Source organism: Monodon monoceros, unplaced genomic scaffold (genome assembly GCF_005190385.1).
Source record: "Monodon monoceros isolate NGI ecotype Baffin Bay Population unplaced genomic scaffold, NGI_Narwhal_1 Super_Scaffold_18, whole genome shotgun sequence".
NCBI lineage: Eukaryota > Metazoa > Chordata > Mammalia > Artiodactyla > Monodontidae > Monodon > Monodon monoceros.
In genome coordinates this window covers 99,202,580-99,214,664 of record NW_021703774.1, presented here as the reverse complement: position 1 = coordinate 99,214,664, position 12,085 = coordinate 99,202,580, and the positions used below count along the sequence as shown (strand labels likewise).

Below are 12,085 nucleotides of genomic sequence, written 5' to 3'. Positions count from 1 at the left end.
TATAGAAATCTGGTTAAGAAGTACTGTCCCAAGCGTTCCACCAAAGATGAAGAGCCAAGGTAAATTATATACCTATTTACGGTTGCATATTAAAATTTAAAAGAAGACCTATATTTTTGTTATTTAGTAAAATAAATATTATGCCATTAGCTTTTTATAAAGATTTTTAAAAGTTTATTTTAATAAAAAATCATAATGTTTATGAAAGAGGAAACTACTGTTTTTTCTTATGAGGTTGCATACTTCAGTGGGCTTGATAATAGCTTTTTAGAATAGTTGAAGTGTGATTTCTAAGTAATAGGTGGACTGGGACTCCACTTGAATGATGTAGTCTCCAGAAGAAAAGGGTATTTTTTCCATACTTTATTTTGTAGCTGTCAGCTTGTTAGATTCTTGCTTTTACTTTTACAGGTAGTAAAACAATTTGGCTGGTTGGTTTAAAGGGGTAGTGAAAAGGAATAAGGTTTTCAGGGTAATTTTGGAACTCTGAATAAAAGGTTTGCCTATGAGTAAACCTTTGCCTATGAGCTTTTTGGCATTCTTAAACAGGGGGATACATGGATGGTTGTAAAATGCAGAAACAAAAGGAGACTACACTTAAAACAACTTTGTGTGTAATTGTCAGTTGTTAGAGGATTCTCAGGTTTAGTGTTAATGGAGTCCTAGCTGAGCTGTCCACCTTCAGCTTATGTAAGAGTGTTCCGGCAGTGTATTCAAGTAGATCTATACATTTTAATACAGTGATTCTCTTTGTTTCTCTCCTTCCCTCCACACACATTCTTTTTACCCTTATTTTTGCCCCTTCTTACCCCTCTGTGGTGCCAACCATAGCGGCACTTCAATTGCATTCAGGATGTGGGCAGGCATACAGGCAGCTGTGTCCAGAGCTGATAGCAAAATTGTTCTGTAGATCACCCATCGAGATGCATTTGAGTGGTATAATTGGCAGGTTCTGTCCTCTAGAGCAAGCATATCATCTCTGTAATAGGTTCAGCTGCCAAGCCTAGGAATCCAACCACGTTCATTCCCAAGCTCAGGGCAGTTAATTGGCAACTTAAGAGATTCCAGTATGCTAAAAGAGCCTGCAGGTAGTATTCTTATTATTTTTTGACCCCAAATATCCTTTTATTTATAAATTAAGACTGCCCGAAGATATATAAACATGTACAACTTGAGCTTAAGCAGGATTCTTTTCATACAAAGTTAATTTAGAGCTAGTAGCTGAGATTTAGGTTGACTATGTTAAAATTTGTTAAGTATCAGGCTCAATCTATACCTCACAAAAACATTTATAATGAAAGTAAAAATAAATTTCACCATTTTTAATATGTTTTTGTCAGGTTTACTTCGTGTATAGCCTTTTTTAACATCCTTAACGAGTTAAATGACTATGCAGGACAGCGAGAAGTAGTAGCAGAAGAAATGGCGCACAGAGTTTATGGTGAATTAATGAGATATGCTCATGACCTGAAAACTGAAAGAAAAATGGTAATTCTTGTCATTTTTATACAGTTGTAATAGTATATGAAATATTTTCACAGAAATGAAGTAATTACTTTGCTTTTTAAAATAATGTATAGTCATACAGCATAAACTGGTTTTCTATTTCTCTAAATTTCTTCTAGCTAAAATTATCTCAAGACATTCTTGCTAATTTGTGATCCTTTTGGATTTAAGACTGAGGTTTGGTAAATTCCAGCCAGTGGGACAAATCTAGTTTACTGCCTGTTTTTGTTTCCTAGTTACCATGAGCTAAGAATGGTTTTTACATTTTTAGATAGTTGAAAAGAAAATGAAAAAAAGAATATTTTATGACATGTGAAAATTATATGAAATTCAAATTTTAGTGACCATAAAGTTTTATTGGAACAGGCGCACGCTCATTCACTTATATATTATCTGTGGCTGCTTTTGCATTATATTAGCAGAGTTGAATATTTGTAACAGAGACAGAGACCATGTGGTTTGCAAAGCCTAAAATGTTTATTTGACCCTTTATAGAAAACTTTGTCAACCCCTATTTAGATAATCATGTATTTTCCAAGAGATTATATCTGTCTTAAAGATTATGTTTAACATATTTAAATAATAGTCTATAAAATGCATTTTAGAGAATTTTTGCTTTACTAATAATCTATTCCTAAGTCTTGATAAAGTTTACATAATTAGTACCTTGAAAAAAAATTAAGTGAAAAGCCTTTTGGGGACTTTAGGCTTTAATTGGTATTGTAATTTAAAAATTTGTTTTGTTTGTGTTTTTGGTTGTTATGATCTTCAGCATCTTCAAGAGGGACGAAAAGCTCAGCAATACCTTGACATGTGCTGGAAACAGATGGATAATGTGAGTTATAGTGTTTTCATGTTTAACATAAAATTTTGTAGCATTTAGCTCTAAATGCTCTTATGCTTCATATCTATTTGAGTTTAATATTTCTCAATGTAGTATTATTTATAATTTGACATTGGTGTAAGTAGAGAATATGAGACCATTTTGTCTGTTTTCCTTTTTTTCTACATGGTTCTGTACTTGTACCAATTCTATAATCTTCAGATAATTGTAAACATTTAGGAAGATTCTTTTGACTTTGCCATTGTTACTATAAAATATTGATAGAGGATAGAAGTAATAAGGAAATATTGATATATCCTAGAAGACCATGTGACTGAGACTAAGAGAAACTAGATTCTAGTTCTGCCTTTTCCTTAGCACCTGATTTTTTCTTGACTTCAGTTTTAGCAAATAAAAAATGAAGACAGTGAACTAGATTATATGAAATGTTTCTTCCAGTTCAGTGATTCTATAATTGAGTGTTTCTAGTACTGGGCTGCTGGTCATAGACTATCTTACTGTAGGAAATAAAGTACTTTATAGGGCAAAATTATAAAAGCATAATAATTATTTACTTTAAAAACTTTCCAAAGGTACTTATTAATGTGGCTTTTCTTAAATATTCTGGCATACAGTCATTTGAAAACCAAGATGTTTACATGGAACATTTTATCTTCTTTACTTAAAACGTTATGCCAAATGATGTGCTGTCGTATAAGGTTAATATTCTTTCTTGAACCCTCATGTTAGCAAGCAGTTTACTCTTTCCCTGCATATTTTTATGATGGACACTGTATTCCTTGAAAATTATGCTGAAGGGAGTTTTTCATGTTAATCAATTTAGCTTGTGGTTGTTGGAAAAAGGACAAGTCTGAGATTTAAAAAAAAAAACGTATGCATATACGTGTACAGCTTTCAGCTTTTTTTCTTTCTTTTTTAAAGGCACGGATTAAAAGCTTAGATTAAATTTCTACTATATAAACTGTCACTGATGTAAGATTCTAATCACCAGTACTGATTGAGAATTCTTAGGTATATTAATAGTCTCTTTTCATTTTTGTTTTGATTTTCTTTCTAATTGGTTTCAGAAAGACTTCTAGGGAGTGTTTACATTTATTAAATTTTAAATTGCCTTAACTAGCATCCTTAGTATCTGCCACCCAATGAATGTGTATGTATGTGTGTCTTTCATTTGCACAAAATAACAGACTCCTACACTCATGAGTTATTGGTCCCTTTAAAAACTGGAGTTGACACAAATCATTCCTGTTGATATGTGCTGACTTACCTTTAGAACAATTGTTAGTTATTAAGCAAAAGTCATAAGGGTCATAAAAAACAAGTGTCAAAAAATGTAGGAGAGATTTCTTTAAGGCGTTAACAATATTGTGAAATAAAGGTGAGTTCAGCTCAACTCATGTTTATCGAAGGCATCTGTAACATGTATTGAGTCTGGTACAAAAGCAAATATGATATGGTCTTGTTTTTGTGGAGCCTGCAGTCTAGTAAGAAAGAGACACAAATATAATTTCTGTGTAATATGTAGAAATATGTGCAGGATGCCTTTTATAGTCCCATGTCTTCATGTCTAATCAAGAAAACGAAATTGTAAAATTCCTAACATGTTTGCAATAATTGAGAGGATATTTAAAGAACTAGGAGAGAAAGCTTGAATTAGTGACAGAGTATTGAACATTGAGAAAAAAAAAATTTAAAGACAGTTATTAACCCAGGATAAACAAAATAGGCCCCACTGACATTTAAGTTGAGGGCAGAAGACAGTAGCCTGTGAAGAAGATTTTGAAGGAATGGTCAGAGATTGAGAAGATTGAAGCATCAGAAATGGCAGGCCTATCAGGTGGTTCCAAGTAACAGATCATATGAGTTTATAAGAACAAAGCTTGGAAACAGGTCAGTTCTAGAGTTGGTCAGTAGCTCAGTGATGTCACCAAGGCTGCTTTTTCTATCTGTCCACGTTGCTGTCTTGACCATGGCCTTTTCCCTCAGGCTTGTCCCTTTATGGTCAACAGTTGATTTAAACAGCCAAGCACCACATCCTCATTCAGCTGCATGCAGAAGCAGGAGAGAGGAAGCATTTCTCTTCTGTTTCCTCTTATCAGGGAAGGAAAGCTTTCCCAGAAAACCCCAGCAGAATTCTTCATGGGTGCCTTTGACAGGATTAGATTACTTGACCATGCCCCAGCTGTGGAAAGGCTGGTAAAGCAAGTTATCAGCTCTTTTCAGCCTCCGTACAGGGAGGTGGGCTCTTCTGAGAAAGAATAGGGGAGTAGATGTGGCTGTTGATTAGTCTGTGACACAAAGGATGAAGAAAGGAGAATCTTTTCTGGAGTATGTCCCTGTATTGTATAATGATATAATATCTTTCAGGGAAGGAGTATTTTTAATATTACTGTACTCATGATTCTTTTGCTGTTGCAAGGAAATTAGTAGGTAGATTTTTTTTCACAAACAATAGGACACTTAATATAAAAGTATCGTTGTGGGCTTCCCTGGTGGCGCAGTGGTTGAGAGTCCGCCTGCCGATGCGGGGGACACAGGTTCATGCCCCGGTCCGGGAAGATCCCACATGCCGCGGAGCGGCTGGGCCTGTGAGCCATGGCCGCTGAGCCTGCGCGTCCGGAGTCTGTGCTCCGCAACGGGAGAGGCCACAGCAGTGAGAGGCCCGTGTACCGCAAAAAAAAAAAAAGTATTGTTGTATATGAGTTGCCTCAAATTACACCAAAATTAGTAGCTATAGCTGGTCAATTTGAAAACACAGCTCTGAACTGAGTTTCAGAGAATTAACTGTGGAAATTTAATTTTAATCTTCACAGGAAAGTGACATTCTGTATATTATGTATATTCAGATATATTTATGCTTTGAATAAATTTTATGTATCTCATACTAATAAAAATAGTAAGTACATTTAAAATTTTTACCCTGGAAACTTAAGGGTAAACTAAAAGCCAGAGCAATAGTTGTGTGAGCTGATACAGTGGCATTTGAAAAGTGGTTCTAGAGGTTTTGGGGTATGGTTTACAGGACCTTGCTAAGGGCTTGGGCTTTAGTACTCACACACTGACAAAGTTTAGGTTTTAGCTCTGTATGTTTGGAGAGTTGGAACTGAAATCCCTGTATAAAGTTTGACTCTTTGAAGGACTAAACCTTTAGTGAAAGGTGGCAGGAACTCTGCCTACTGGCCAAGGGAGGTAGCGAAGAACCTTGTCTCTATCTGAAGGTCAAGGAGTAGGAGGTATCCTGTGAGAAATTTAAACCTTTTGACCTTGTAGTTATGAGGTTTGCACTATCTGAATAGTTTTGTAATCCTCAAGACAAGAAATTGACATTGTAACTGGTTAGGTAAATAGAAAATGTTGACATCCTGTGCTTTCTTCTGAGTAATTCTCAGAATACAGGTAGCAAGGCATATATTTTCCAGACAAGAAATTGGAAGAGTCTCTTCTGTGGATTTTAATTAGTTTGAGAGGAAAGACTTAAAGATACAGGCACCATGGTTTCTCCAAGGAAACTGCCTGGCCTTATCACTGTAGAGGAAAAGGCCATAATCCAATTAGCTTTTAAAATAAGAGCAGATAGGCAGGTATCCCCAGACATTTAAAAAAAAATCTAATGTAAACACCAGAGTATGCAGAAAAACTAGTATGCAGGAAAAAAAGCAACTTTGAAGAAACAGTGACTGTGAAAGGAAATAGAAATTAAAAAGCAAAAACAAGCAAAACCCAGAACCATTATTAACATTTTCATAGGGAATAGAGAATTTATTACATCCATGAAATAGGAACAAGATACTATAAAGAAAGGAACATGTAAAGAACAAAAAAGAACTTTATGGTAGCAGAAATGAAAAGCTCACTAGAAAGAATGAAATTGAAGAAATCTCTCAAAGTAGAGCAAAATGACAGAGATTGAAAATATGAGAGAAAATATAAGAGAATTAGAGGGACTCATCCTATAGGTTCATTTTCAAGATAATAAGCATCTTAAAAAAGAGAAGACATAGAAAATGGATAGGCAAAATTAATTCAAGAAAATTTCCCCAGAACAGAAAGACATGAGTTTCCAGATGGAAAGGATTTTCCAGGTGCTCAGCACAGTGGATTCACAGCAAGACATATCTTCATGAAATTTCAGAACAATTAGGAGAGAGAGAAGATCCTACCAACCTCCAGAGAGAAAAAACAAAACAAAATAAACATATTTTATGCAAAGGATCAGGGATCAGAATAGGATCAGGAAGCCAGAAGACAGTGGAGTGGTACTTTTACATTTCTGAAGAAAGAAGATTTCCTACTTAGAGTTTCATACCTGGCCAAATTTTATCAATTAAAATAGATGGAAAGGCATTTTCAGTCTTGGAGACTTAAACAATTATCTCTTTTAGGAAGCTTCTTTTAGGAAGCTACTGCTGAATGTGTTCTAGCAAAATAGAGAAATGAACCAAGAAAGGGGCAGGTGTGGAGCTAGGAACTAGGAGATTCGAATTAAGGGAGAATTGAAAGGAATCCCCAGGAAATGGTGAAGGGAAATCCCAAAGGTAACAGTTATTCAGTAGGCCTAGTTTGGTAACCAGTTCAAATTTTAACAGGTTACAAACCTCTGGGTTCTTGATTTCATTAAGAAGATAAAATTGATAGAATTCAGAATATGTTTGAATTAACTGAGGAGAGATGTAAAGAATTGGGGACACTAGGGTTGAATTAGAGAAAAGTACATTGAAAACTAAAGCAAATTTTTTAGAAAAAGACATTAACTTAAGGATAAAAAAATAGGAAAGTAAATATATGCTCAGTTGTGAATAGGTTTTGCAAAGTCATACTAATTTGAATTAAAAAAATTTTAGAGGTCATTCTGGGCAGATGGTATTCCTGGGACACTTGGAAGAAACAACACAAAACCACTTTGGAGGGATGTTTCCACATTCTAAGCTACACTGGGACTCCATCAAAAAAAAAAAAAGAAAGAAAAAAAAGAAAACAAGCAAACACCAAAACCAATCAACCAAGCATATAAAAACCAAACAAAAAACACCAAACAAACCAAAAAAGTCATGCTTAAGATGAGCTTAAAATAAAAAATTACAAAATATATATGATTATTTTTCTTATTATAAAGAGATTGAGATACATAATAAATATTAACTCAGTCATGCCTATGATTTTTTTTCTTCACAGTCTTATGACGTCTGATATTTAAGGCACATGGTTTGTAATAGTAAAATTCTTTGCTAATTTAGAAAAATTTTACTTGTAGTGTGTAATTTTACACAATACACAGTGGCAATACCTTAAAGTTACTTTCTTTTTTATTGAGGTATAGTTGGTTTACAATATTGTGTTGGTTTCAGATGTACAGCAAAATTATTCAGTTATATATATATAAATTCTTTCAGATTATTTTCCAGTATAGGTTATTATAAGATATTGAATATAGTTCCTTGTGCTATATAGTAAATCCTGTTGCTTATCTGTTTTATGTATAATAATTTATATCTGTTAACCCCATACTCCTAATTTATCCCCCTATTCCCTTTCCCCTTTGGTAACCATAAGTTTGTTTTCTATGTCTGTGAGTCTGTTTCTATTTTGTATATACATTCACTTGTATTATTTTTTAGATTCCACTTATAAGTGATATCATATAATATTTGTCTGACTTAGTCTGCTTAGTATGATATTCCAGGTCCATCCATGTTGCTACATATGATAATATTTCATTCTTTTCTTTATGGCTGAGTAATATCCCATTGTATATATATAGCACATCTTTTTTTTTTGCGTTACGCGGGCCCCTCACTGCTGTGGCCTCTCCCGTTGCGGAGCACAGGCTCTGGACGCGCAGGCTCAGCAGCCATGGCTCACGGGCCCAGCCACTCCGCAGCATGTGGGATCCTCCCGTACCGGGGCACGAACCCACGTCCCCTGCATCAGCAGGCGGACTCCCAACCACTGCGCCACCAGGGAAGCCCCTATAGCACATCTTCTTAAACCAGTTGTCTGTTGATAGGCATTTGGGTCGTTTCCATGGCATAGCTATTGTAAATGGTGCTGCTGTGAACATTGGGATGTATGTATCTTTTCAAATTAGAGTTTTCTTCTTTTCTGGATATATGCCCAGGAGTGGGACTGCTGGATCATATGTTAGTTCTAGTCTTAGTTTCTTGAGAAACCTGCATACTGTTTTCCACAGTGGCTACACCAATTCGCATTCCCACCTTGTAGGACAGTTCCCTTTTCTCCACACTCTCTCCAGTGTTTATTATTTGTAGACTTTTTTGATGATAGTCATTCTGACCAGTGTGAGGTGATACTTCATTGTGGTTTTGTTTGCATTTCTCTAATAATTAGCTATGTTGAGCACCTTTTCATGTGGCTGTTGGACATCTGTATGTCTTCTTTGAAGAAATGTCTAGGTCTTCTGCCCATTTTTTGATTGGGTGGTTTCTTTGATATTGAGGTGTATGAGTTGTTTATATATTTTGAATATTAACCCCTTATCAGTCACATCACTTGCAAACATTTTCTCCCATTCCATAGGTCTTTTTATTTTGTTGATGCTTTCCTTTGCAAAAGCTTCTAAGTTTGATTAGGTCCCATTTGTTTAGTTTTGCTTTTACTTCTTTTGCCTCAGGAGACTGATCTAAGAAAGTATTGTTGCGATTTATGTCCGAGAATGTTTTGCTTATGTTCTCTTCTAGGAGTTTAATGGTGTCCTGTATTATGTTTAGGTCTTTAATACATTTCGAATTTATTCATTTTTTTTCGCGGTACGTGGGCCTCTCACTGTTGTGGCCTCTCCCGTTGCGGAGCACAGGCTCCAGACACGCAGGCACAGCGGCCATGGCTCACGGGCCCAGCCGCTCCGCGGCATGTGGGATCTTCCCGGACCGGGGCACGAACCCGTGTCCCCTGCATTGGCAGGCGGACTCTCAACCACTGTGCCACCAGGGAAGCCCTCAAATTTATTCTTATATAAGGTGTTGAGGGAGTGTTCTAATTTCATTGATTTACATGTAGCTGTCCAGTTTTCCAAACACCACTTGCTAAAGAGGCTGTCTTTTCTCCATTGTATATTCTTGCCTCCTTTGTCATAGAGGTGTGTCGTAGGTGTGTGGTTTTATTTCTGGGCTCTCTTTTCTGTTCCATTGATCCATGTCTTTTTTTGTGCCAATACCATGCTGTTTTGATAACTGTAGCTTTATAGTATTGTCTGGAATCTAGAAGGGTTATGCCTCCAGCTTTGTTCTTTTTCCTCAGGATTACTTTGGCAATTCTGGGTCTCTTATGGTTCCATATAAATTTTAGTATTATTTGTTAACTTCTAAATGAGATAAATCTAACTTTATTTTTCAGCATTTTAATTTTTTTTTAACAGAGTAAAAAGAAATTTGAAAGAGAATGTAGAGAGGCAGAGAAGGCACAACAGAGTTATGAAAGATTGGATAATGATACTAATGCAACCAAGGCAGATGTTGAAAAGGTAAGAAATAATCCAAACTGACTTTAATATCAAAATATTATTACTTGCATATGGAGAGTAGTTACAATATTTGTGTTGGTATTAGAATTTCCTCAAGAGATACACTACATCTAAATCTAAGATACACAAATATTTGCATACTTTACACATAGTGGCCTGAGAAAGTAATTAGAATAAAATTAATATATTAATGTCAACTGCATTCTGAGTGTATAGGAAAGACATAGTTGCTATTAGGAATGAGCTTCTATCCTATTTAAAAATAAGATAGAAAGTCTAAGGTATGTTGATGGGGTATGCAAATAGAGGCTGGATAGTGTGCTTCCCAACTATACAGAAGGGAAAACATGATAAAACTGTCAGAAGTGTGATATCAACTATTTGTTTATTATTTGATTAATTCAGTCATTCATTTTGGAAAACTGAATTCTCTCTTGTCATTCACTGACTGATTCTGGGCCAGATGTTCTGTAACATTACTGTTGGTAGGATCAGCCCTGTAACTTTTGCTGCTTAGCTTCTCCTTCTCCCCTGCTGTATGCTCTTTATCTTAGGACATTTGACCCAGTGATAGTGCTGAAATGTTGGGATTTTGAAAAATAGATGAACCTTACTCCATGTTTTTGTATATACAAAGGCCCAACATTAGTATATTTTCTCCTTAGAATTTTGTAATTTCCTATAGCATCAGAACAAGGAAAAGCAAGAAGAAAGGAATAATTTATTTTCTTTACCAGTTTTTAAAAACCCCAAAATCATATACATTTCAGGTTACAGTTACCTTAAAGTTCTTCTAGTATAACTTATGATGGCGTTTATCTTGTCTACCCTATTTTTAATAACATATCTCTTATGATAGTAAGTTCCCTGTTATTGGGAATATAGAGTCTTAAAATAGTCTGTTCATTTTTTTTAAAAAAATTACCATTTCCTTATATTGACCCCATTTGTCTCCCTGTTCAGCTTTAGTTTCTTTGAGGTACCAGAAAAATAACAAATCTATATTTTTCTCAAAATAGGTTTTTAGATATTTGTAGCAGATTATCTACCCCTAGATGAACTATTGTGTTTCTTCACCTATTGCACATATGAAATATCTTCAAGTTACTTTTCAGACATCTTCAAGTTACTACTTTCCTTGGATACCAATTTAACCAATATTCTTTGTTACCTCAAATTGGGTATAGTTCAGTCTGATCAGTTCTGAGTTTGATTACCTCCTTTGTTTTGAACACTAAATTTATGTTAATTATACCCTAAATGTATATCAGCTTTTTGGGCAACCACATTGTTTGGCTTGACTCTCATTGAGTTTATGGTTAACTGAAATCCCCATGTCTTTTCACATATGGTGTGGTATAAGAATATGTGTCTCAGACAGAACTTGTACTGTTGGTCTTTTAAACGTATATGCTACATCTGTATCAATTATTAGATTTGATCCTGCTGTTAAGATTTTTGGATCCTGATTTTGATCATCCACTATATTAATTTCCTTCCAGGTATCATGTCATACACATAATGTGTTATCATTACTTGATAAAAATGTGGACCACAACACTTGCAAACAGCCCTATTTTATATATGGGAAACTTCCTTGGTGGTTGACATTGACTCCTTAAGAACTCCTTTGACTTATTATCAAACATCAATTGAATACATAGTTTATGTACTAGGCAAGTTAGGCGAACTCTTTAACTGGACTCTCATTTTTAACTTACTCATTTTGTCTATAAAGATATCTTTAGAGACAGGTCAGACGTCTTGAAATCTAGATATAACATGTCTACTAGTTAGTTTCACCTAACTAGTTCAGAATTTTTATGTTTATATCTTCCTTTTTTATTCTTATTTGTTTGCAACCCCTTTAATTATTAGAGAATTAGGAAAACTTTGAGGTTTTACTTTAGATATCAGAGAGTAGAGGAATTCTGTTTTAAGTGACCAGGAAGGGAAGGGAACATAGTTTCAAGTAACTACTTATGAAAGTTTAAAAATAAAGCATAAAAAAACAGGTGAAGAGGGAGCAGGCCGAGTATCTTCCTAAAGAAAAGGAAGTCAGTTGCACAAAACCGTGAATATATGTAACACTATCAAACTGTACACTTAAAAATGATTAAGATGGTAAATTTTATGTTATGTGTATTGTGTATTTTGCCACAATTAAAATTTTAAAAAATTTGATGAAATATAAAAAGAAAAAGAAAGAAAGGAAAGGCAGTAGATGTGAAACCCAGAATATGCCAGGGAAGGTGTCA

The 12,085-nt window shown here is 34.9% G+C and overlaps 1 protein-coding gene across 4 annotated transcripts in view; it reads left to right on the top strand.

The window, feature by feature from the left end:
• The window catches only part of FNBP1L (formin binding protein 1 like), a 118,189-nt gene that overhangs the window by 81,356 nt on the left and 24,748 nt on the right, over positions 1-12,085 (top strand). For all 4 annotated transcript variants that reach the window (XM_029229534.1, XM_029229533.1, XM_029229532.1 and 1 more), the window contains 4 exons: positions 6-59; positions 1,341-1,488; positions 2,279-2,341; positions 9,723-9,827. In XM_029229534.1, coding sequence (XP_029085367.1) covers positions 1,423-1,488; positions 2,279-2,341; positions 9,723-9,827 — 234 coding nt within the window. In that variant the 5' untranslated portion in view covers positions 6-59; positions 1,341-1,422. The remainder of the gene's footprint in view (positions 1-5; positions 60-1,340; positions 1,489-2,278; positions 2,342-9,722; positions 9,828-12,085) is intronic.